This window comes from Amia ocellicauda, chromosome 23, assembly GCF_036373705.1.
Source record: "Amia ocellicauda isolate fAmiCal2 chromosome 23, fAmiCal2.hap1, whole genome shotgun sequence".
Classification (NCBI taxonomy): Eukaryota; Metazoa; Chordata; class Actinopteri; order Amiiformes; family Amiidae; genus Amia; species Amia ocellicauda.
The window spans coordinates 5,987,213-6,014,050 of NC_089872.1; the positions used below are offsets into that span (position 1 = coordinate 5,987,213).

General features: G+C 44.2%; 3 protein-coding genes across 9 annotated transcripts in view; all 3 read right to left on the reverse strand.

The window, feature by feature from the left end:
* Window positions 1–1,385, reverse strand: part of mark1 (MAP/microtubule affinity-regulating kinase 1) — a 103,393-nt gene extending 102,008 nt beyond the window's left edge. For 5 of the 7 annotated variants that reach the window (XM_066696440.1, XM_066696443.1, XM_066696439.1 and 2 more), the window contains exon 1: window positions 982–1,385. In XM_066696440.1, the coding sequence (XP_066552537.1) occupies window positions 982–1,032 (51 nt within the window). In that variant the 5' untranslated portion in view covers window positions 1,033–1,385. The remainder of the gene's footprint in view (window positions 1–981) is intronic. The other 2 variants (XM_066696444.1, XM_066696442.1) reach the window with 1 other exon arrangement.
* Window positions 1,386–15,436: 14,051 nt separating this feature from the next.
* On the reverse strand, window positions 15,437–17,611 carry LOC136719376 (zona pellucida sperm-binding protein 3). The gene is made up of 6 exons (XM_066697299.1): window positions 17,200–17,611; window positions 16,988–17,106; window positions 16,810–16,913; window positions 16,537–16,717; window positions 16,321–16,441; window positions 15,437–16,167 (listed from the first exon to the last, which is right to left on the reverse strand). Exons 1-6 carry the CDS (start codon window positions 17,560–17,562, stop codon window positions 16,078–16,080), a joined length of 978 nt encoding a protein of 325 aa, XP_066553396.1. The 5' UTR covers window positions 17,563–17,611; the 3' UTR covers window positions 15,437–16,077.
* Window positions 17,612–19,958: 2,347 nt separating this feature from the next.
* Window positions 19,959–22,010, reverse strand: LOC136719377 (zona pellucida sperm-binding protein 4-like). Its single transcript, XM_066697300.1, has 7 exons — window positions 21,502–22,010; window positions 21,309–21,406; window positions 21,202–21,230; window positions 20,819–21,086; window positions 20,585–20,732; window positions 20,430–20,508; window positions 19,959–20,331 (listed from the first exon to the last, which is right to left on the reverse strand). The coding sequence occupies exons 1-7, from the start codon at window positions 21,982–21,984 to the stop codon at window positions 20,150–20,152; spliced, it is 1,287 nt and encodes a 428-aa protein (XP_066553397.1). The 5' UTR covers window positions 21,985–22,010; the 3' UTR covers window positions 19,959–20,149.
* Between the last annotated feature and the right edge of the window lie 4,828 nt (window positions 22,011–26,838).

The window sequence follows — 26,838 nt, forward strand, 5'->3', positions numbered from 1 at the left end:
GGACTTTTTTTTTATTATTTAAAAAAGTGGCTGAACCATGCAATGTACCTGTGCTGGCAGGACAAGAACTACAAATTCGCGATTTGGTGTTCACTTGAAAAATATAATAAACAAAAAAAGGCAGCCTCTTAAAACAAGCAAAACCAAAACTAAATGCACCTTAAACACCCCCAGCAACCTGCGTCCATTCAAATTCAAACTAGCTACCGGAATGTTTCATTTAATATATTTCATTGTATACCCAAGGACAATACCAGAGGCATAATGGACCGGCAGGCCAGATTCCTACACAGGTCCTCCTGCAATACACACAGCTCGTGCATTATTAGCGATACACATTTTTAAAAATCTAGCTTTAACGTCTTTAATCTAAGCCTGCATGTGCATATTTTAACGTTTCAGTTGCCATGTATCACAAAAAGAGAAACACTACTGACTACTTTCATTAGCAAACAGCATTTTGTTTCCATTGCAAATCTAGGACACAATAGGACATTCAATTATGCATAAAAAAGCGGAGATACACTGGATTATATTGATGCCAGGATAGTGCATTTGTTTCACCATCCAAACATTGTTTATAGTCAACGAGGAGTATTGTCAAATGTTACGTATAATGTAGCGAGCAACAACGCTATAGAAGCCAGAGATCTGGAACGTTACGTTAGTGCAACGCTCTATAAACGTCTCATCATCCAAGTTCTCAGCGGATGCAGATTTTCTTTAGTTTTTTTTCTGCTTTTTCTCAATTAACTGAACCATGACAGTAAAAGTGAAGTATATAGCCTTTAAATACCGACCCCCCACCCCCCCATCCTCCTCTCCGATCGAGCTCCTTCCCAAACTATCCCCCCCATTCTTCGCCGCCTCATTTTGCAACGTCGACATCGGCACATTCCCCACACGTACGCGGCACTGAACCAGCAGAGCCCGAGCATGGGGGTCGGGAGAACAAACAAGATGGCATTCGCGAATACTTACATTCTCTGTGTCGCGCTCATTCACAGTGGGCAATGGCGTTCTGGTCGACATTTTGTGGTTTTAGGCCGCTTCGCAAAGCAACAAGCTCGGGAGCGCAGACAAGGGGAGGAGGGGTGGGGGGCAGTGAGGAAAGGGGTGAATTCGCTACCTCCTACACCCCCGACGGCATTGTGAGCCCGACCGTCCGAACCCCAGTTTGTCCCGTTATAGCATGGCGCGTCCGGGGCCCGCTGGGAGCCGGCTGAGGGGGTCTAGGCGAGATTTGGCTGCGCCCTCCAGGTAGATCGCCAGCTATAGCACCGCGCAGAGAGCAGGGGAGTTTGTATGGAAACGGAACCTCTTGCATTGATCCACCCTGATAGACACACAGAGAAAAACGAGCAGGGGAGGGAGGGGGGAGTTTCACATCCCCAAGCAGGAGCTGCCTTCTGCCCTCCTCAGGAAGATGATCAAGCACTTCCAGATTCACTTGGGGGAATGCATGGGTACCGCGGACTACCTCATCTGACATGCATGTGTTATTTATTTAGCACATGTTTTGATGCACTGCTGCGGCAGCTGTCTCTGAGTGCCAGTATAGGCGGCGGAAGGCACGGCTATTTGATAGGGGGGGGGGCATACTACAGCACAGATGTCGATTATGGAAGGAAATTATTAATGTTTTTGTTTTTTTGGGGGGGGAGGATTTTTTTAAATGTATTTTCTTGTTTGTTTGTTTTTTGTTAGTTTGTCTATTTTTCCTGTTTTGGTCTGATGTTGTTGGTTATCTTTTAGTTTCAGCTGCCAGGGAATTTACTTAAACTGAACTTGTCTGATGATAGTTGACATAATATTGCCGATTTAAAATAACTTTAATTTAATTAATTAACCAGCTGACTTGTTACAGTCAAGCTGAGTAATATATGCATTTATAAGAAACTGATGCATATCACGTGTTTGTTTAGTTTGTGTTGGTTATATTATTATTACTACTATTACTATATTTATTAAAATATAGGGTGGTTGTGGCTGCTTGCCGTTTCAACAACTTATTCCCACTCATAATTTTATCTTTATATATTTTACATGTAAATGTCATGTATGAGTTGAAAAAATAATTTGCAAATTCTTCTATCTGTGTAGTTGCTATTTCTCCAGTTTGGGTATAAAGCTTCTATTTCCCCCTTCCCTTGGCTGAATGGGACAATATTACAGTCCTGATTTAAGTTGTGATTATTGTGATGATGAAGATAAAACTGTTAGTAAAACATCAAGTTACGAATATTGTATTCATATCAAATACCCTCCTATTGTCCTTGCAGGAAAGAAAACTCGGAAAACTCGACCAGAGCACCACCTGTTGACAGAAAGTGCTAATTGAAGCGAAAACTGTACCTTCTCTCCATGACATATAACATGTTTATCCCATTGCTGTTTTTCTCTTCACCCTACTGTTTTACACTTTAATTACCATGACTACGTGTAACACAATAGCCTACAGAGAAGTAGAAGTAGAAAGTGTGTATTTTGATCGTGCAACCTTACCTGATGTATAAAATATATTTCTATATTTGTTAGTTTATTATATAGCCCCAGTCATGTTTACAGTGAAATATGTCCTATAAAGAGTTAGAGATATAACCACTTTTCAAGAGAAACACATGATGTATGCAAGAATAACGAAGTCTACATTTTATTATCAATCAATCAATCAATCAATTTTTATTTGTATAGTGCCCTTCGTAGGGTAGCCACAGAGCGCTTTACAGACTGGTAAACATACAACAAACGTACAGCAAAATAAAATACATAAATACAATAAAATATAATATAGACCTGTGAACATTTTACATGATCTAGAATAAAGTGAGTGAACATTTAAGTAAATAAACCATTTAGGCACAGAGGAGATAAAAACAAAAAACTCCTATGGATGGCATGTAGGAGAAAATTAATATCTGGGGGTCCATGGCTTAGGGCCTAGGCATAATGGTTGCCTCCCCTCCAGGCGGTATAGTTATTACAGCAGCAAGGAGATCAGAAAGTTCTTTATCAGTGCTGCTGGCTGTGGTCTTCCCTCTGTAGGAGGCCTCTTGCTGGCCATCGGGGGTGGGGGGGTTGGACCATCAACAGACTTTGGGTTGCGATCGCTCATCAGACCTTTCGTGTGGATGCCCTGTTGACCCTCCGTGGTGCGTCATGCAGAATCCAGTGTACATGCTCAAGCTGAAGGCACGTCCTTAAGATTCAGTCGTGCGAGGGAGGAAGCGCGGTGTTGTAAAATACTCAGATTTCATGTATTTGGAGAAAAGCAACACACATGAGATCTTGCTTTCATTTTGTTATGTGCCTTGAAATGTGTACCTTGTGAGTCACACTGGTTAAGGTCAAATACATCTGTAAATAAAATCAACAATGGGACAACTATATAATGTCCTCTAATCTATATAAAATCAATTAAGATAGAATATCAACTTAATACTCAGGATGACCCAAAAGGTCAACTTTGCAAGGGTCACCACACTCCAGAGTGAAAAACATACTTATTGTAAAGAGAAAACTATGGGTCTTCATAAGCATGTGGGAAAGTACAGCACTAAGGTCAAGCATTGTTTCTTTTGAATGTGAGGAAATTAGATGAGAAATCATATCACTGTTGAGCATCTGACTGAATGTGGAATTCTGGACCTTATAGGATTATACATCTGCCCATGTGTTTGTCTCAGCAGGTTTATTAACATTTCCACGTCCTGACATGTTTTTAAACTAAGTAGAAAGTCCAAATGCAGTAATCTTACATTCATGCAGGTCTCCAAAAACATTCAAAGATGCTAGAGAAATTCCAACCCCCCAAACCTCTCTTCGGATCACAGTCGATGATGGTTTTTGTTTTCTCCTGAAGTTGCACAGTGGTGGACTTCAACGAGAGGAGTTTTGTGTGTGTGTGTGTGTGTGTGTGTTGTCTTTTATATGTCAGACAGCACGGGAAGTGACAGTCTCCAGAATTCACACTACCGGTGTGCAAAACCACAAAGAGATGGAGGAGGCAATGTAGTTTTATTCTGGTCTGCTTTTCCAGCCCATTGCAATGACTCCCCTCTCCTTTGGTAACAGGCTTGCTCCTCTGTGCTGAGGGGGATGTTCACAAGAGCACACATATGGACAGGCTGTGAAAGCTATGGCAGGGGGAGCCTTGGGTACTGTACAGCATGTCAAGACAGACGCCAATTCAAAACTGCCCTGCGAATGAGATGAGATCGCAGACGCCTCCTTCAAGACTGAGTTTTCTTAAACAGGGAATGCCCCAGTTCTGCACAGACAGGGGTGGGAATTCAAATTGCGTCGCAGCTCGGGGAGTCCTGTTGTGGGCAGACCTGGTTCCACACAAAGCAGTTCCACACTTCCATACTAACAGCAGGGCTTAGATTAGATCAGCACTATTAGGTTGATGAGGGGTTTGAATGCCTGTCAGCACTATCGAGATTTAAGATGCCTTTTCTGTTTGATGTAACTACAACTGGCAACCAAGTGTTTTGCCTGGGCTAGGAGACATGATTAAATTGCAGGTTGAAGTAAACAGCTGTCAAAGCTCCCCAGAGGATTACAGCTCCTTATGTAACTTTTAAATGCGTGACCTCCAGGATGTTTTTGTTTTTATTGTATTATGTCATTATGTCTATATGTTTTGAGCACTGTATTGTAAGAACATTAAAAAATGGGAGGTTTTTACCGAGCTTCATTGACTTCTAGTATCCAGCTGGTCTCAGAATTAAATCCAGATGTTTCTTAAAGGTGCCTGGGGAGTTTACAAACCCCACAACTCTATGTGTAAAGGAGCTTTTGTCCTAAATGAACTTGATATTACTCTCCACTGACCTTATTTACCTGTTTGTTGTTTGTGCTTTTGCTATATGGGAGTTAATAATTTAAAAGTGTGTGGACTGAAGGTGTGAGTCTCTGTAGTGCATTCAACATATGAAAAGTATAATCCAATTTAAAATGTTTTCATTACATTTATATCTATCATGTGAATACAGTTGGGATGTAGTAGTATATAGTTGTGTAAGTTCAGTTATTATGGGCTACTTGTTAGTTGAATAATGTGGATGTGGATGTGGATGTTTAAAATGATACACTTAATTACTACAAGTATAAGCTCTTTATAAGTCTGGGAAGGAGAAAACACCAAATGAATGTGCTGTATTTACCCAGCTAAGAATCATCTTATATAACCAGAAATGTTTTCTCCAGGAGGTCACATGCAATCATCTTGAGTCCCTTTAATCAGATATGTTCCCCAAATTATTTTTCTCTGCTGTAATATATGTATTCATAACAAAATAAAAAATATGTTGCACCGGGCGTGACTTGCACTTTCACCAGTGAACTGATGTATAATTAGATGACATTCAACATCTATCATTCCGAGAAAGTCTGAGTCAGTTTTGGAAGTGACTATTTGAGAGCATTCTTTGTGGAGCACGTCAATATAGGAATACTGCGGCATCAAGGATCAGTTTCCAATGCACTTCCTATTGAAGGACAATTGCACATTTCACGGGCGTGTTGGGGGTGGAGCCGGTTGCAGGCAGCCCGTGCAAGCATGGGACTGAAGCCAGCGGTGTGGATCACACCTTTACAAAACAAATGCTCTGCCAACAGATGCCTGATCTGCTACAGGGGGATTACAGTCTAAATAGTAGATCTGTTAAGCAGCCCTCTGTATCATGAATCATGTGTCAGTCAGAGCAGCCACAGAGTAGCTTCAATACAGCACATCTACACTAGAGAATGGCAAGCAAAAGGGCATCACCGTCCTGTTATTTCTAAGAATAAGCATAGGTAGCACTATATGTCTTCTTTTGTGTATACAAATTTTGAAGGATAATTGACTAAATGTACTAAACCCTGCGATTACAATGTAATAATTTAGTAAGTTGTAATTTAGTAATTTGCCATTAACACTAAACAACACGTCCCTAATTTAACAAAACTAGAAAGCTATACACTATAACCCAAGAAATTACTGGTAACACTGACTATAATTGAGCATATGTCTCCACCTATGGTCATTTTTGTGTAATAGGTTTTATTTTTAGTTTGCACAGAACAGAGAATTCAGAGTTATAAAGAAAATAAAAATACAGTACAAGATACAAACAAAATAGTTAACTCAGGTGCAGGACTACAGCATGTTTTTTAAGGAGCAGCTGTTTGCTTGAAATCTGATCTGCTGTAGTGGGGATGTTTTTTTTATTGTTTTATTGTCCTTCACACCCCAGAAGCTTCTAATAATTCAAATGGTCTGCCTCATGATGACAGCAACTTATACAATTAATTAATATTATTATTACTAGCCTACTGTAATAGTAATTGTTATTTTATTACTGTAGGGGGCACTGTTTAATCTCAGACAGAAATTATAATCTAATGCCTGGACAGTGACAGGGCACAATGTAACATATAGATTAGAAACATCCCTGTCTGAGTCCCTCCTTCTGGAGGAAGGCTATACTACTGCTGTCAATCACAGCTGCAGCTTCTGCTGTTTCCACTTGCCTAGACTTTTACACACAATTCTCTCTAACTTAAAGTGGCCTTGTGGTCACTAGTGATGGCAACTGATATAAAATTACAATTCCACATCTAGTCTATAAACAGTGGAGATTTATAGAACCATGATTTTGTTTTCCTCTTCCTCACAGCTTATTTTTTCACGGGGATTAAACTGCTTTTATTGTTTTCTAAAGGTTATTCACTAACCGCACACTATTAATTTGGAGATGTGACACAGCAGTGAAGTGATAAAAGTCAAAAGTCTTAATTTCTGTTGATCCCAGTTTCAAAGCCAGGTGTACCAGCAAGACATTAACACCAGAAGCAAAGAAACCCAACCACAATATATTTCCAAAGCTCACATCTCATTTCAGTGTAATAACAATGTGAAATTGCTATTAAACTAAAAGGGCTCCCGTTAAGGTACAACGCTTCAGTTGAAGCAACCCTTCGGATCCCAGTGAATCAGGCAGTCAGGCCAGTCAGCGTTTCAGCTACAGGGGAAACTGTTCAGCAGGAGACGAGCGCTCGGGAAGGAAAATGCACAAGCACAGAAGTAGTCCGTTCGTTTATCTTCCATTTATTGAAAGTTTCACACAGCCTTTATACAGTCTAAAAAACAACTTCAGCAACAGTTACGGGGCAGTCCTGATACATAGTTACACAACTTAATAGTAATGATTCATTGGCTAATGCGTTTGGGAAATAATTTTTTTTGCAGTGTTCCCACAAGCAGGTGCACGTCATGCCTCGTGGGAATGTTATTGTCCGAGGATGTGTGTAACCCATAATATATTTGTGTTTCAGGAAGGGGAAAGTGTAGCACATACTGTATGAACAACATGTTTTGTGTCTGCCACAGCTGCAGGGATTACAAGCAGTTCTGCAAGCTATTTCAGCAGTATGCATGACATAGATAATAAGTAAAGTTATGAATAACTCACAATTCCTAACTAGTAACTTACTGGAAAGTTTCCTATATTTTCTAACAGTTATACAGTGGGTATATACAATACATAGGAGGCAATTTTACCTCAACAGCTCCACAGCACAGCCTATTAATAAAAGACATAAGGCCCCTGTACTACTAACATGCATGATTATAGTGCCTCTAGGACCCCTATAGTATTAATAGGGAGCCTGGGTCCTCTACATCAGTAAGAAAGCCCAGAGACACATGTGTTGTTAATGGGGAGCCCCTGGTGCTCATAGTAATAAAATCAGTGTATTTTTACTGTAATCCTCCAGGTGGCAAATTAAAATATTCAGGTTGTATAGGAAACACATAGGCTACTGTAAGACCTGTCCAGTATTAGGAAATTCAAGCATGTAATTTTAATAACTAAGGTTTATGGTATGCTATTATTTTTTTCTGTGGCTGTATTGGTTTGTACCACATGGGTTACACTCACCACACTTAATGGTGCACAGATATGTTCAGTGTGGGAAACACTATGAGAAAGCTTGCATGACCAAACTTGTGCTTTATGTATTGGTCAATTTGTGGCCTAGAAAATAGTAAGTGGGTTTGGGCGGTGGCTCAGTTACTCTTACAGTAACTAGCATGTTTGGGTGCTTCAGAGCCTGAATGTGTATTCCCTATATTTGACTTAATTTATTTGAATGATTTTAATATTTTAATATTTTATTTTAATTTGCAATCCCTTGTCCTTTTATTCCCTGGTGTTTTAATAAACTTAATTTTTTTCAAGATTAACTTCCATTGTTTTACCATAACTCCAGTGCTAGATAAAAAAAAAAACTGAATTAACCTAAACTGAAGGTGGTGCCTTCAGTGGCATAGTTGGCTACACCATTGTACATCCAGTAGCCCTTGCTACACATACACGTATTAGTAAAGCATTTATTTGATCTTTGTTGAACTCTTTCTGTTTTAACTGTGTCACCCTAAAAAACAGTCACCATCTCCTACCTTTCTGAATCTGACTGGTACTGGTACTACTACAGCTCTGCATCCTTTGTCAACATACTATACGAGGAAAGTGTCTAAGTTTAGTCACATCTACATGTATTTTCTGCATCTCCACACAGTAGCAGATCACATTGTATTAATTAGAAATGTACAGTGCCCTCCAGATTGAGTCATACCTGATTCAATGTCACAAAAAGTTGGTTTTAACAAAGAAAGGTGTACAGAGTTTTATTTTTTACTTATAAACAACTGTAAAATAAAACACTAAGACAATCAGTATTAGAGACCGCAAAAACATTTTAGCCCAACATGTATTGGATTTCAATGTTTAGGGTATGAATCATTTTGAACCTCATTTTTGAACAAATATTTTAAGTCTAGCACAATGTCTGACAATAGTACTGTTGTCATTAATTTATGCAACCAATACTGAATGTACACTTGCATGTACACTTGCATTTATGCATATATGCCAGCAGAGCAGTCGCCTAGTATCGTTTTTCACGTGTTTACTTGTTTAGTTACGGAGTGGACCTTTAGAAAACAATAAAAGCAGTTTAATCCCTGTGAAAAAATAAGCTGTGAGGAAGAGGAAAACAAAATCATGGTTCTATAAATCCACTGTTTATAGACTAGATGTGGAATTGTAATTTTATATCAGTTGCCATCACTAGTGACCACAAGGCCACTTTAGGTTAGAGAGAATTGTGCGTAAAAGTCTAGGCAAGTGGAAACAGCAGAAGCTGCATGGACCTAGAGACATGTTTGAGGTGAGTTTTAAAAACCCTCACATGCTGGAGAGTTTCTGGAGCATTGTTAGAGAAAAGAAAAACTGCATGCACCTGAATGACTTTGTAGTCGAGGCTTTGATTGATAATAAAGATCATAACTTTAATGAAGCAGTGGCAGAGTACGATATAGGGGTATGGTTGAGGAGACATTGTGAGATCCTGTCAGAAAGTAAGAGTTATGGATGAGGATGGGGTTTGGACTGGTGCTCAGAGGTGGCAGGTATGCCTGCAGGTGGAAGTGGCCTCCATCAGTGGGGTACACCACCTGCTGAGCACCGTTGTTTTAGGAGCAAACAGAGGGCAAGTCTCTTACCATGGCATGCCCAAGCTTTGCAGAAACTGGAGGGCAGTGGAGGAGGGCACCTTTTTAGGAATTGTCCCTCCTCCTATGCAAATACGGCGAGGGCCCTTGGGGGGAGTGGAGTGGAAATGAAGCAAACTGAGACTCCTACAAGTGCAACACCCCAGGACAAGGGCAGGGAGGAAACAGTACACAGGAGTCTCATATGCTCCCTTTCTGACTTTGAGTTGGAGTCAGAGGCGGAGCGGGAGGGGAAGTGGACAGTAAAAATAGGAAAGAGAAGAAGAAGGGCACGGAGGAGGAGTGTGAACATGGGGGGTGGTGGAGAGTAAGAGAGTGAATTCTGCTAGCTCCTCCCCTGCAGCTGCGACCCCTCCCACTCAGTTTTATACGCCCCTCTCTGAGACCGGAGCAGAGGGTTGTGGGCCTCCTTCACTTCCCCCAGTGGAAAGGCTGTGGGCAGTCCGGTAGAGGACTGGTCCTCTCACAGTCGCATTCCTCCTGCCCCACTCCCCAGACGTCTCTCTCAGGGGAGGGGACCAAAAGAAGTCTGCCCTCCCGGTGGTAGTGCGACAGCCACAGGTCCTCAGGAGATGAGATTTAGCGCCGGTGGCTACGATCATGAAGGCCTTCGGCCATCTCTCATAAACCACTTGCAAAAGAAGTAAAGTCCATTTTATCTCTAAAGTATTTATTTTATACCAACCAAATTCTGCATAAATTAACCTAATTTTATAGCCATCTGTTATCTGAAATGTCCTGACCAGTTTGTCCAAAAGTTGGTTACCAGGGAGTTAAGGTCACATGCAGGAGTCATGTCCCCTGCACCTTGTTTGCCACTTTTGAGATACGAAAATACCGTAACACTGGTGGGGGGGTTTGGATTGAGAAATGTCAACCTAAAGGAGGTGCTGGCAATTAGATGACGCTGGGGGGGAGGGAGTTTTGAGGGCAAATTGTACACTGATGACATTTTAAACGACATATTCAATACAGTACTTAAAATAACTGAACATCTTCCAAAAATACTGGACAGGGGGTCAAAGTACATACACTACATGGCCAAAAGTATGTGGACACCGGCTCATCAGACATCTCATTCCAAAATCATGGGCATTAATATGGAGATGGTCCCCCCATTGATGCAATAATGCTCCACTCTTCTGTAAAGGCTTTCCACTAGATACATTGTTGAGAGGATTTCAGCCACAAGAGCATTACTGATGTCGAGCATTGATGTTGGGCGATCAAGCCTGGCTCACAGTCGGCTTTTCCATTTATCCCAAAGGTGGGATGGGGTTGAGGTCAGGGCTCTGTGTGGGCCAGTCAAATTCTTCCACACAGATGTCATCCGCCAAACCCAGATTCTGTCAAACTGCCAGATGGTGAAGCATGATTCATCACTCCAGAGATCGCATTTCCACTGCTCCCAGGTCAAATGGTTGTGAGCTTAACACCACTCCAGACAATGCTTGGCATTGTGCATGGAGATCTTAGGCTTGTGCGGCTGCTCGGCCATGGAAACCAATTTCACGAAGCTCCCGACAAACAGTTCTTCTGCTGATGTTGCTTCCAGAAGCAGTTTGGCACTCGGAAGTGATTGTTGCAACCAACAAAAGACTATTTTTATGTGCTATGTACTTCAGCACTCAACAGTCCCATTCTGTGAGCTTGTGTGGCCGACCACTTCGCGGCTGAGCTGTTGTTGCTCCTAGACATTTCCTCTTAGCAATAACAGCACTTACAGCTCACCAGGGCAGCTCTAGCCGGGCAGAAATTTGACAAACTGACTTGTTGGAAAGGTAGCATCCTATGACAGTGCCACATTGAAAGTCATTGAGCTCTCAGTAAAGTTAATTCTACTGCCAATGCTTGTCTAAGGAGATTGCTGTGTGGCTTGATTTTACAGTGGCTCTCAAAAGTATTCACCCCTCTTGGACTTTTCCATCATTGTGTCATTGTGTTACAACATGAAATCAGAATGGATTTAATCAGGAGTGTAGCATTGGGTGTATTTTGATAAGAGCATTTTAGCTCTTAGCTGAAGCACTGATCTAAAGAAGACCTCTACCCCCCCAAAGTTATCGGAGTTCCTTAACTCATCAGCTTGGAACTGGTTGACATCAAAGTGACAGTTTTGAGGAGGATGGCGCCGAGAGTAGGCCAAATGGTTTGGAATCCTGCTATGAGATGTCTGGAGAAAGGGGCCTGTAGGTAATAAAAACTCTTTGAAGTGGACGAGAGCCGAAATCCCGACATCCCGAGCTATGAACCCGGGCCAACCGGCATTTCCAAAAGATGGCATGGATTGACATCAGTCATAAATCAAGCCCCCCTCCAATAGGACACTGGGGGCTGAAACCGAAATCCAATCTCAAAAACTCAAGAACCAATCACCTATTGATCTGACAGACTATAAAGAACAGCGCACAGTCTCTTTCTCTCTCTCTCTCTCTCTCTCACCTGAACCAGTAACTCGCTGCCACAGCTCAACCTGTAGCTCTGTTGCCAGAACCGGAACCAGAAACCAACTAAGTCTTTGCCGGCAACAGAAGAGTTAAACTGGGAGAAGGAGATTGAGCCGTACGAAGAATTATTTTAAAGGACTTTATTAAATAAAGAACTTTACAGACTGCGCATGCCCGCCTGTGCCCACCTGATCAGTGGAGTTTTACAGCTGGACAAATGACTAAGTCGACTGTATACGAAAGTGTTCAGTCATTTAAATAGCTATTTGAGTCTTAAGAAACTTGACCCTTGGAACAAACAGGGCCCTGCTTTCCTCAAAGACTTTGTCTTCAAGTAACTACGGTGGAACCCTGCTTACAAAGAAGATTTTGTGCACAACCTTGGAGCCTTCAAACCAGTGGAAAATCTGTTTGGAAAAGACTCTACATTCGCGAAACCCCAACTTCCAGGTGCATCGACTGAGTGGAAGTTCTTGGACAAAGCCGAACCGGACTGCCTTTGTTCCAAACCACACGGACCTCGTGCCGTGTGCTGTTATCTGAGCCCGAAGCCAGAGAGGCCTCTCTGCGATGAAGTTCAGATAAGTTTAACAGTTTGGAGTTTGTGATTCATGACATTTGAGAAATCAATTAGAAATGTTAATCTGTGATTCATAACTCTAGAATGTGTAATATCATTTAGTTTTCTTAAATATAAATGTGTGTTGCATTAAACTGTTTTGTTGATAATTTTTGAAATAAAATCTGTCAACGCCGAGAAATATCTTCTCATTCCTGTTTAACGGTTTAGTCTGAAATTGACACAAGTTAATAGACACCAGATTATAGATGGCCCTGCCTATCCTTAATCATTGAATAATAATCAGTTAAGGGAAATTGTGGTAACAAGTAATGATAGGATCTTTCTCGGCACCTAAACGTAAATGAGACTGATATATATAACGAGAAGTTACCTGACATAAATACTAACCTGCGTAGTTATTTAATGTCTGACTAACAATACTAATGAGAGACTCACTTTCGTCTTACTAACCGGTATTGTAGTCAATGTGTTTATAACCTTTTTTTGTTTAACGATTTGTGTGTTATGCGATCCCATGGTCTTTGATTTGGTCACGGAAGTGATTTGTCTTTGATTTGTTGATCTAGAGTTGAATTTTAATTAGTTTTTCCCTTTTGTATAATTAGTGTAGTGCTACATTTAGTCTTTGTTTTTTAATAAATTTGACAATTTATATCTTTGGAATTGGTGTCTGCGTCCAATTGTTGCAGAAATTGAGTTCTACAAGATTCCAGGATTCGTGATAAGGTGATACTATAAATTCACTTCTTTAATTGAAATCCTTATGCTACAGGAGTTTTTGCCACTGATCAACACTGAAAATGTCCATAATGTCAAAATGAAAAATAAGATCTGCATGTTTCTCTAAATTAATTACAAATACAAACAGAAAATAATTGAATGCATAAGTAATCAACCCCTTCAGTCAATATTTGGTAGAGGCACCTTTGGCAGCAATTACAGCTATGAGTCTATGTGGATAAGTCTCTACCAGCTTTGCACATCTGGACACAGCAATGTTTGCCCATTCTTCTTTGCACAATTGCTCATCAAGTTGGATGGGGCCCTTTGGTGAACAGCAATGTTCAACTCTTCCACATATTCTCAATTGGATTGAGGTCCAGAATTTGACTGGGTCACTCCAGGACAGTGACCTTTTATTTTTAAGCCACACCAGTGTGGCTTTGGCTGTATGTTTGGGGTCATTGCCCTGCTGCAAGATAATCTCCCAAGTCTCTTGCAGACTTCAGCAGGTTTATTTACATTATTTCTCTGAACTTTGCTGCATCTATATTGCGTAATGCTGCAACCACCATGCATCACAGTAGGGATGGTATTCTCAGGATGATGAGTGGTGTTAGGGTTAGTGTTGAGGCCAAAAAGCTCCATGTTGGTCTCATCAGATCATACAATCTTCCTCTATTTGGTCTCAGAGTCTCCCACATGCCAAATACACTAATTAGAAGGGGTGTCCACATACTATTGGTCATGTAGTGTAAAAATACCAGACAGTCCGCTAAAATACTGTCCTGCTTGCAACTCTAATTGGCACAGACTTTACAATTTTATACTTTTTGAATGGTGTTTGTTATTTGTTTATTGGTTTATATGTTGGTTTTTTTAAACAGTTATTGACCTAAAATAAGTAAAAAAGGAAACTATATAGATAATGATAGCATCAAAGTTTGCACTGTTTTTTGTGGCTCCGGAGCTGGAGCTGGTTAAAAGCAGACGGAGCCGGAGCCGCAACTTTGGAGCTGCACCGTAGCCGCTCGGGAGCTGGAGCTGGGGCTGCTGGAGCAGGGGGACTCCATCAGCTCCAGAGCCAGCCTGGAGCTGGAGCTGAACCTCTGGAGCCACTCCGGAGCCGGAGCCAGCAAACCCGGAGCACTACCAACCCTACTGTACAGTGTTAAGTTTTCGTCCACGAGAAATCCGGCTATTTCGCGCAGTGCTCCTAACGCTCCTCGGTTAACTCCTGCAGCTCAGAGGAGCGCCTGGCGTACGCGGTCCGAACCCCGAAAAAGTCACTGCTTTTGTTCAAAATACATGGATTCGATTTTTGTATACGCCACCGTCTCCGCAGTCGCTACCAAAATGACAATGTCAGTTTATCTTCATTACGTCATTCTGTTTCGACTAGTTTCAAAGGGTTTGCGGCGTTTCGGCATAGGAGAAAAAGCCCAAGCCGATCTGGGATCACCTCCAGTTGACCCAAAATACAGCAAACGCAAAGGTACACACTCCTAGCTCGGATTCCCGCTCTGTGACGAATGTATACATCTCAAATCAAACCTCAGATTCGATGTAACAGACCCAACACTGCATAGTGGCATCAGATGATCGTTTCTATGGAAAAATATGTAAACGGCCACGGGCATGGCGCACGCATGCACAGGTTTCTCTTCGAGATAATGACGTTAGTTGAACAGGAAGTTAATCCCTCATAGGTTAATTCACATTTGCTTTGAATAGATGAACATGCAAAGCTGCTTTTCGAACAATAATTCGTGATCTACACATCTGATCTAACCGGGTAGCTTCGTGTCGGATGTAAGCGTTTGTAACCCCGTTCTCCTCCTGCAGTTTCTACGATACAGTGTCCTCCGATCAGCTGTAGGCTGCCAGCCCCATGGCACTGTGGTGGGATGTTCTGAAAGTGGGAATCTTTTTCTGAACACGCGATTCCGAGCCCTCCAGGGCCTAATTTTCGGCATCACTAGCTGTAGGCACAAAAGCTGCAGAGATCCTGGAAAGCAGCAACACGCCAACTGCGAGCTAAAGGACAGTTTTAGACCAGCTGTAGTGGCCATGGATAGCCATCCTGCTGAACTTGGAGAGCAAAGAGGAAAGACACAGGGCATGGTCTGTTCTCAGCTTTATTGATCATTCACACAACAGTCAAGCTGTGGGTGAGCTTGCTCTCCTGTACAGCACAGTCCCCAGCACAGCAATGCACACCACAGCCACAGCAGCCACCACACCAGCCAGGAGCACAACCTCAGCAGAGATGCCTGCAAAGAAAGCCCACCCCACTGGTCACTCACTTTAGGTCAAACCCAGACTACAGCAAGAGACCGCAACCTCTGGCTCCAATTTCAATAGGCCCCAGTACCTGCTTCTTTGCGGTCCTCTGCAGTCAGGGGAGACCTCTGGGCATTCGTCTCCACTGGAGGGATGGCATCCTGCGGCTTCTCCAGCACACGCACAAACACTGTGGCATCACCTTCCCATTCTGGAAGGTGGAGAGGCTTGGATCCAGCCACACATACTATACCCCAGTACCACACGCACAACCAGGCAAAGGATCCTTACCCTCCTTGAAAGCCAAGTCCCTCCTGTACCTCCCAAAGTACCTGGATTTAGAGACAGGGCTACAGCTGGAGTCACAGCAGCTACAGACCTGATCGCTCCCATCCACCGAGCTCCAGCTACAATAGGGATACAGCCATCAGGACGGAGACCCGGAGAAGGACACCAAGGGCCTCAAGCACCCTCCTCCCCCTCTACCTGTTGCCCACAGGGTAGCAGGCCTTGTCCAGGTTGTCCACAGCCTGGGAAGCAGCAGTCACCTTCAGGTGGCAGGTCATGTAGATCTGAGCAGAACAGACATTGGCACAGTTAGTGCACCCTGGGAGAGCTGCTTCAATGCCCAAGAAGCCACACAGTTGAGAAAGCAGAGGCCAACCAAGCCAAAGATGCAAAAGCAGTAGTCAAAAGCTCAGAGGCAGAGTGGCTGGGAGACTTACAGAGCTGTTGGCATCATTGTGGAACCTGAAGGCATCAAGCACCATCTGCAGCTTAGTGACGTCCTGAGGTCTTGGCATGAAGTGAGAACTGGAGCCCGTCACCTTGGCATCAATCAGGCAACTGGGGACAGGAGGAAATCCATGATCAGTCCCTGCTCGGAGTCGACACCCAACACCTGCAAGCACCCTGGCCATGCTTAGCTATGGGATCTCACTCACCCATAGTTCCCAATGAAAGTGTAACTGGGAGAAGAGGTCGGGTCAGAGGTCAAGGTGGCCACACAGCTGTCCACAAACAGCCGCAGGGGCACGTGGCTGGCCTGGTTGACGGAGGCTTGGATGTTCAGGACGTCCCCCAGGAAGTACACGTTGGAGGGTCTAGGGGAGCTCCAGTCATCTGCGGAGACGGGGAGCAGCATGAGGCCTCTACAGAGCAGAGCAGCACTCCAGTACACGGGAGGGTTAGAGCTGCATTAGGTTGGCCTCTACCAGTCATGAGCTGCAGGGAGAAGTCCAGGAGATCCTCCGCAGACTTGGTGGAGGTGTATGGGACCCAGGTTGGCTGCAGGGCATCGCTGCTCACATTGTGGAGCCTATGGAGCAGACAGCAATTACACACCGATCCTACAGCAGCTAGGCTGAAGCAGTACTGCAGCAGAGTCCTCACCGGAGGTAGTGACACTCGATGTGGACAACAGCAGGGTCGGTTCTCACGATGCCAGTGTTGGCAATCGGGGACGGGTGGTAGTTTAGGGAGAAGCTGTAAACCAGCTCGTCTTCGGTCATCTACAAGTGAAAGGCACAACGGTTAAGCTCAGGATGGTTTAACCCATTCACCGTGCGAGTCTACAGCCGTATTCTCCCCCCTCCCCTACTTACCGACAGGGCGCTGCCACAGCCCTGCAGCTCCGACTGGAAGACCAGGACCGTGTCGTTCTGCCCACTGAGCGCACAGCCTCCCAGCTGGATATCCGCAGCCTGGATCAGCTCGCCGGTACCGAACAGGTCTCTCTCCACCGACACCTGGATCGCGCTGTCCCCGCACTGTGCCCACACGACGGGGGAGACTTGCTGCTTGAACAGAGAAGAATCCACTCGCACAACGGCCTTGGCTCTGGCGGGAGGCTTGGCTCTGGCTGCAGGCTTGGCTCTCGCCCACTTAGAAACTCTGCCGGCGTCGCAGAGCCCAGCGAACACACACAGCACTAGCAGCCCACACCAAGAAGCCCTCGTACGTAGCATTGTGGCGAAAATACAAGAACAGCTCACAGATTCGCGATGCTTACCCAGCCCACACCGCCTCCTTTTATACACTGAGATGATCCCGCTCAGCGTGTCTCTCTGAGGAGACAGCGCGACATTTTCACGTGGAATTCGGCGACAAGTGGGGCTGCAACAGCAGCGGCGCGGATCCAGCGCGGATCCCAGTGCGTCCCGTCCTGCACAGGTGCAGCGAGTAGTGACGACGGAACCGATTTTGCCGCTGTGTGAGCGTGTTTCGTGCTGTCCCGACTTCATTTTTTAGGCTACAGAGAGCAGATGAGCAACACTCAATTCAATGCTGTTGGTACCACTACCAGTACTCCAGCTAATGATTATAATAGTAGCCTGTGAGTTCGTAGAACTAGGACCCTGCCACCTGCTTTCCTCCCCGCGATAGGTGGCCGTGTCGTCTTTTTAAATAATCCCTTATTGATGAATAATCTCACGATTCCACGCGAATCATGTCAATTAGTCAAGTTATCAACAGAATACCAGGTGCTGTATTGAATTTTGCAATACACCTCGAAGCATGTCATTTCATGCCTTTACTAGGGAACTGGGATTATCCGAGACAAACGCAGTCTCATTATTACAATTCAATGACAGTGTGCACAAGGATTTCTCAACACTGTGCCAGGGATGTAATTCACGGGTTGCAGATTGCCGTATCTGTGACACAGTCACTTGACTTCATTTTGTATTTGATATGTTTTCTTCAACATTCGTTTGCACCTTTTTATTTCACTAACTTAACATTCTTTAATTACTTTGAATTTGGCTCGATTGAACTTGGGAAATGGGTTGTCAACAGCGTTCATGGCGGTTTTAATTGAATTATCCATAGAGCTCGTGATTGGTGGAAAATACCATTTCATTACAATACAATTCATTGTAATGTACAATACAATTCATCATTTTACAATCTGCTCAAAACAATATTTCAAGAAATAGAAAATATATAGGCGTTGCTGATTGCTCTTTGCCGTTTAGTCCCTTATTGATGAATAATCTCACGATTCCACACGAATCATGTCAATTCATCAGTCGGACACGTTGAATATTGCGGCAGCAACTGTACACAATTATTGAAAGGGGGCATGCAACGCGTTTTGACCTCATAGTCATTACGATTGGTCAGAATGTGTCATTACGTCATTTCAGTGTTTCATTTTACGAGTTGCTAGAATTCTGTACCTTCTCTCCGGGACATATAACATGTGTGTTCATCCCATTGCTGGCTTTCTCTTCAGCCTACGGTTTACACCTTCACAACCGTGACTACATTTACAATATTTAATGGTTCATAAATATATTCGTCATGAAAGTAAATGAAATTAGTTTAAGAATTCATGTATTAGCAGGCGTTATCCATGGCGATGTAGACGTATAACCTATAAGCTATACAAAAGCTCAAATATGATCACTTCAGACCCAACCGGAGTAACTGCAATAATATTCAATAACTTCAGAAAGACGGAGTCAGTAGAAGAGCAAATACGGGTTCAAGTCACCTACGGGGCAGAACAAATTGGAACAAATAATGTGACCGTTACATCAGCGTCCGATACCACTGTCTCAAGTATTGTAGATACAAGGCAGTTTAAGTGCAGGATTATACAGCAGGTATAAAAAGAACACATCGCATATTGTAGATCACGGACTCATTTGAAAAGTAGAATACAGCGCAGTGCCAAATTGAAACAAATGTCGAATTGTAAGGGGTTTTAAAGCAATCTGAATTGCACCGCGGTTAGGTTATTCGACTCCCCCCAGACTTACAGTCTTTTATCCTTCACTAACCGAGTGAAATTCTAGTTTCACGATGGTTTACAGTGGTATAAAATTCAAGTAATAAAAAAGACACTGTTTTCAACATTCATTATCATTGTATTTTAACCGTCAGAATTAACGGAGATTCTGTTAAATGTTATTTTACAGTTGTGAACACTGATTATACGGTAGTTTGTCATTAAAGAATACACATATTTCAACCTTCACTATTACAGTTAGTTAATCAACCTTCAAAACTACAGAGATTTTTTACAGTGTGGATACAGGAAGCTTATTGGGATTTCTTCTTTGGATCTGGGCAACATGCCAATCAATACAGATCAAGCAAAAGACCAAGTTTAATCCACCTCAGGACTATACTCTCAGCAACCCCTCACACACGAAAGGGAATTCTGAGCAGCGGACACAAGGAGGGGCCACTTGTTGCCACCCCTGTAAAAGGCACAGTAGGGCCACGAGTACTACACACCGGTTGGCGTGCATTACTAGAGGGAAGAGCAGCCACTGAACAGAGGGCCTGGAGTCAGGCTCTGGAGCACACGGCTGAAGGATCTTTGCAAGGCAAGAAGAAACGGAGCGAGTCAGACATTTCACAGTCCACATTTTATTCAAAAACCTGCTCCAGTTACAGTTGGGATGCCCGCATGTGGGGCCTGGCTCTCCACACAGCCGCCAGCACCACAGCACAGAGCACAAGCACCGTGAAGGCAGCCACGGTCAGCACACCATAGCCGAAAGCCTGGGGCACTGTGGAGACGGGAGAGGGACAGGCAGCTCACAAGGGTGCAGACATGAGAGGGCTGAGCGCCAGCAGAGTGTCAAAGCTCCCCTCCTCACCTTCACTGGGAGAAGCCCTCCTGTCCACAGCAGGGAGCTCAGAGGCAGTCAGGATCACTTCCCCACTGGACACCACGGCCATCTCCCTGGAGGCCCTCTGCACCGGGGCAACGGCTCTCCCTGAAGGGACAAGAGCAGCATTACAGAAGCAGCCCCTCCACTGGGGGAGCCTTAGGGAAAGATGCCAGTCCAGCTCACACTGGAACCGAGCCACTCACTCATTCTCTGGTTGCACGGAGTGACACAGCGGTCAGTAGCACTGGGTTGGCACACTGCTGCACTACAGTGGATGAACACCTGGGGGAGCACGAGATGCAGTACAATACAATGCCGCCATGGGGAATGTGGCGTTCCTTGGCCAATAGACCCTTACCTTCGCCTTCAGAGGGAGCTGGGAGCCAGCATCCACAAAAGTGAACATCTGCACGATGAAGCGCTTGTAGTGCGTTGGGTATGGCAGCCCTGAAGAGCCAGCCACAGGAACCAAGGTGGTCTGGTACTGGTCATCTCTGTACGGACACCTGGAAAGAGCACCACACATGGGTCAAGAGGTCTGCCTAAACCACCAACACAAGCTGGCCGGCAAGAGATACAGGGCTCCAGTTACCCAGCAACCAGCAGGCTCCACTGGGGCTGGCCGAGCGGGCTGGGGGTGGAAGTTGCCCAGCAGTCTTCCAGAGTCAGGACAATGTTGGGGTCGGTCCTATTCAGGATGCGAACCTCAACATACACAGGATCCCGCAGGACCTTGGTCACGGGGTAGTCCCCATCACCGTAGTAGGCGTCATACACAGCTTCTACAGGAGGAACGACGGAGAGCTTTAGGAAGCCAGCATGCATTGGAAACCAGTACATAGCATGGCCATGTACAAGGGCTCATCACAGTACCCGTTGCAATCCTGAGCTCCACACTGAGAGGTCCAGGGGCCACGACTGAAGGAGGAGGCGGGGCTGCAGTGTACACTACAGCCTCCACAGGAACAAGCTCACTGCCCGAATACTTGCACAGGAAGGTCAGCCTGGAGGGAGAAGCAGGCAGCCATTGGACCCAGTCGGGTACTGGCACATGGAGACGGCCACTGGGGAGCCCCACTTACTCATAGTAGCTGTCCCTGGTGATGGAGCCATCAGGCCCCTCCTGCACATCACGTTTAGAGGACATCGTGTTCTCGTACACCACATCGCCACCCTCACTCTGGAAGAGGGAAGCAGACCCTCACGTTATACAGCCAAGACAATCAGCACAAGGCGCTGCAATGCTCAGGCCAAAGCTGGGAACCGCTTCCTCACCTTCAGTGTGCTGCCACAGGCACTGACTGGGAACTGGAACAAGGCAAAGCCAGCAGTGGTGCCAACAGGGCTGCAGGGGGCGCCCTGACCCCCCAGCAGGCTGACGGTGTCAAGGCTCAGCGGAGGCCTGGTCACATTCCTGGGTACTACAACCACAAACTGACCATCCGTGGTGCATTGCACAGTCACTGGAGGGAGAGGGGAGAAGATTAGCAAAGCAATGCGCTCAGGAGCCGTTTGTACGAGATTTTGCCCATACCACTCACCCTCATTGCTGTAATAACAGGGCTGTCTTCCCCTCTGATCAAAGCAGCAGTTACTCGCTTCACAGTCGGCTCTACTGATTGCAGGGGCGCCACACGCCATTTTCTCGTTGTCACTAACCGAGCAGTTCTGACCCTGGGCTATAGACACGTCCACCGCAGCCGCCATCAGCAGACAGACAAGACTCCAGACCCGCACGCTCATCCCACACCTCTCCATTGTGCAACTCGGCAACGAAGTGCCGAGAAGCGGCGCTCCGCTCCTTAAATAATCCGGCGCCCTGATTGGCTCAGGGCTGGCCCTGGCGCAGCAGGCTGCACGAGGATTTCAGCCACCCCAGCGGGCCAGTCGGGCTCTTTGGTGGAGCTCTCGCTTTGCTGCCGCACAATCACTGTCAGATGCCACATCACTGTCTGTCGGCAAGCCCGCCGCGCCCCGCTGCGCTCACTTCACTGCCCCGGCTCTCAACGCACAGCTCCCCTACCTACTGAGCACTCATCTCCAAGACTTCCACAGCTTTTTAGAGAGAGTTCCGACTCATCATACGGTCGGTGTGCGACACTCGCAACACTAGCAGTGAAGATGAATAACTGTATGACATTGTAACACGTCTTCTTCAGAGACAGTGAATGCTGGATTTTGAAAAGAACGGAAATGCAAAAGCACATTGAAATTGAGCATCGAGTTCAACTTTAAACGGACAGTGTGCCTCATCACGTCCTCCTTGTGACTTGGGACGAGAACACGATTTGGAGAAACTAGAGACCGGGGGCTTTCAAACGATGTCTTACTCGCGTATGTAGAGTCTTCATAGCATGGGCTACAGGCTTGCGAAATCAGCCATGTGTCCTAGTGTACAGGGCTGATTTGCGTATGCCCGAGTGTTTGTTTCTAGCCTGTCAGCCGATTTGCCTTAAAATACGAAAGGTCACAACTTGGTCTTTAATTTGATACAAGATAAAAGCATATGGCACAACGAAGCAAGGGGAAACACGGTAACACTTTACAATAATGGGCATTAATTCCTCATGAATTCCGATAGTACAACACGGGGAAAACACATGAATGCATGATGTAATTCTTGTGAACTCATTTGTAATTCAAGTATGTGAATTCATCATGATGTAAAGACTCTTATTCATATGGAATTCTTTTTTAATCCCCTGGCGAGCGAGTAAGAGGGTATGAATTCATTATGATTCATGATTATTAAGGGTCTTCTTTTCTGCAGTATGTTCCTCATGAATTAATTCGTAATTCAACAAATGGTGTTAATCATGTGTACAAATCGGGACTGGCTATTTGAATAAAAGCAAACAAAATATATGGATTCATCTCAATTTTGAATTTTAAAATATATTTTTCTTGCAATAATCGGCGTTATGCCAAGTTACGTTTTCTCGTAAGGAATCGAGCTTATTTACAAGCTAATCACATGCACTTCATGTTTAAAGACAATTATTTTGAAGTCATGACTTATTCATGTTTTTCTCCTAATGAACACTGCATGATCGAACAACTATAGTCAACTGAAATATGTGGGTATAGCCGCTTCATGCTTTGCTGTAAGGGCATACAATTATTGTTTTTAAATGTTAGCGCATGTATATACGTGTAAATATTGTAGCGATATCTGCTGCGTGTGTTCGCCACCAAAACAACAAATAATCGGACCGAGCCGTGTTTCCTGCAACAGGCTTTATTTTTCAAAACATTGTAATGCAGCTACACCCGTCTCTATCACTTCTGTCCTGTCCTACTTCTGCGGCGGACCGGGCGCCCCTATATATGCCCTCGGCCCGTGACGTCTCCCCCAATCACGGCGCCTAAGTTCCCGCGCTGCGCTGACCCATGAACGCGGAATTCAGTATTTCCCTCTGTCTAACAGTAATAATTACATTGTTCATTGTTTTCTTGTTTTACTCTGTTTTTAAAGTCTGTAAAGCGCTTTGAGCACCATCAAAAAAGCGCTGAATAAATAAAGGTATTATTATTATTGTTATTATTATGATCACTGAATGCCGTGGGACGCGTGGATGACCCAGCGGACCCGTGTGTGACTCGATTCACAGGCACATCGGGGCACCGTTTGTAGTAGTACATCCCAAACAGCATGAAACCCCTATACCTACATATTTTACTATACATTCTTGCCCCTAGACTAAGGACTTTACTATAATGGTCTGCTCATGCAGTGTTCATTACGAGATAACATGAATCAGTCATGACTTTCAAATAATTGGCTGTAAACATGAAGTGCATTAGCTTGTAAATAAGCATGATTCTTTACAAGAAAACGTAACGTGGCAAAACCCCGATTATTACAAGCAATAATACATTTTAAACCTCAAAATTGTGATGAATCCATACATTTTGTTTGCTTTTATTCAAATAGCCAGTCTCGATTTGTATTGAATTTGTATTTGTAATGAGTTCATACCCTCTTACTTGCTTGCCAGGGGGTTGTGAAAAACATGAATTCATGTGTGAAGACATATACATACATCTGAGTTCACAAGAATAACATCATGCATTCATGTGTTTTTCCTGTGTTGTACTATCGGAATTCATGAAGAATGAATGCCCATTATTGTAAAGTGTTACCAGAAACACAAACAGGAAAAATGCCAGTAGAGAATGGCTACCGCTGAGATTGTTTATTCAACAGTGAACAGGGCAATGTCAGGCTTTAACAACGAGACGAATGGCCATTCTGAGTGCTCTGAATTATGAACATCTACTTGGGGACTTTTCCGAAGAAGGGGATTAACTATAACACGGAAAGCAGACGAAACCGAATGTTAATTAGTATGCATTTTTGATATCAACAGTTAGCAGGTTAATTCTTGATATCAACAATTGTATTCTAGATATCAGCAATTATGGATTAAATGTCACAACGGCTTGCCATAAAAATGTCCCCAATTGAAACAAACGGCAGGTAACTGCTGCTCTTTTGGAGGTCCCGGTAGCGCATTAAAACAGCGGGCTCTCTAACCTTTGTGCCACTTCGCTGGGATTAGAGCTCTGGAGCAGAGATTTGTGGCTTTAATCCCAGGCAGGAGATACAGTTGCTGTACATTTGCGCAAGGTACAGTACAGATTGCTCCAATAGAAACACAACTGTACAAAGGGGTCAAGATCTGTTAAAACAATGCTATATGTTGTAAGTCATGTAATCATTTAGAATAAGCAGAGACAGGTCACAAAGTGAACTGATTAAAATAGGAATTTATAAAATGTACTATGCTTTGAATTGCTTTGTATTATGTAAATCTGAATTTGTATTGTTTGATGCCTCGTACTGAACTGTATGTTTGCACGTTGTATTGCGCTTATGTTTTGTAAGTCGCCTTGGCTAAGGGCGTCTGCCAATCAATAATAATAATAATTATATACTACTACTACTACTACTAATAATAATGCAGGACTGGTCATCTGAAAATGGAGATTATAGCAATACAAATCAACAACCCTCTACGGCTTTTTAATGTTCATACAATTACAGACAACCCATGAAGAAATTGTCACACACATAAAACAACAAAAAACGCATTCACTTGCTTTGCAAGGTGTACTTTTAAATGTACGGGGGCTGCAACGTATAAAATCCCATTAAGAATCAAGCCTCTGCCACTAAGACTGTAAACCAACCAAATCTCCATCAGTTCCAGCGATCTAATCGCAATATTCAACTTTTGAAATAATTTCCAAATCACAAGTGTGTGAGAGGCTGTGGCGAATGAGTTTTAGGTAGTGCTGTCCGACTCGAGATGCTGCGCACCTGCTAGAAATGTGCGCCTTCATTGGAAATAAGCGGTTTCCGCCGCTGATGTAGGCGTTTCTAGGCGAATGCAAGTCTCTTGTTGTGACGGCCGAATTCATGAACATCTCCATGAATGAGTTTGAGATCCTTATTGATGTGCAGGTGCGTGAGATCAAAGTCATTTTTCTTTCATAGCGGAGCACAAATGTGTTTGGAGTAGTTTTAGCGCACTGAATGCTCGCTCACCTGTTGCTGTCGTGACCGGTATGGTATAGGAACACATTACAAACTAATCACTCTCATCGTAAGTCTGTACAGTTACATTTTCGTCCACGAGAAATCCGGCTATTTCGCGCAGTGCTCCTAACGCTCCTCGCTTAACTCCTGCAGCTCAGAGGAGCGCCTGGCGTACGCGGTCCGAACCCCGAAAAAGTCACTGCTTTTGTTCAAAATACATGGATTCGATTTTTGTATACGCCACCGTCTCCGCAGTCGCTACCAAAATGACAATGTCAGTTTATATTCATTACGTCATTCTGTTTCGACTAGTTTCAAAGGGTTTGCGGCGTTTCGTCATAGGAGAAAAAGCCCAAGCCGATCTGGGATCACCTCCAGTTGACCCAAAATACAGCAAACGCAAAGGTACACACTCCTAGCTCGGATTCCCGCTCTGTGACGAATGTATACATCTCAAATCAAACCTCAGATTCGATGTAACAGACCCAACACTGCATAGTGGCATCAGATGATCGTTTCTATGGAAAAATATGTAAACGGCCACGGGCATGGCGCACGCATGCACAGGTTTCTCTTCGAGATAATGACGTTAGTTGAACAGGAAGTTAATCCCTCATAGGTTAATTCACATTTGCTTTGAATAGATGAACATGCAAAGCTGCTTTTCGAACAATAATTCGTGATCTACACATCTGATCTAACCGGGTAGCTTCGTGTCGGATGTAAGCGTTTGTAACCCCGTTCTCCTCCTGCAGTTTCTACGATACAGTGTCCTCCGATCAGCTGTAGGCTGCCAGCCCCGTGGCACTGTGGTGGGATGTTCTGAAAGTGGGAATCTTTTTCTGAACACGTGATTCCGAGCCCTCCAGGGCCTAATTTTCGGCATCACTAGCTGTAGGCACAAAAGCTGCAGAAATCCTGGAAAGCAGCAACACGCCAACTGCGAGCTAAAGGACAGTTTTAGACCAGCTGTAGTGGCCATGGATAGCCATCCTGCTGAACTTGGAGAGCAAAGAGGAAAGACACAGGGCATGGTCTGTTCTCAGCTTTATTGATCATTCACACAACAG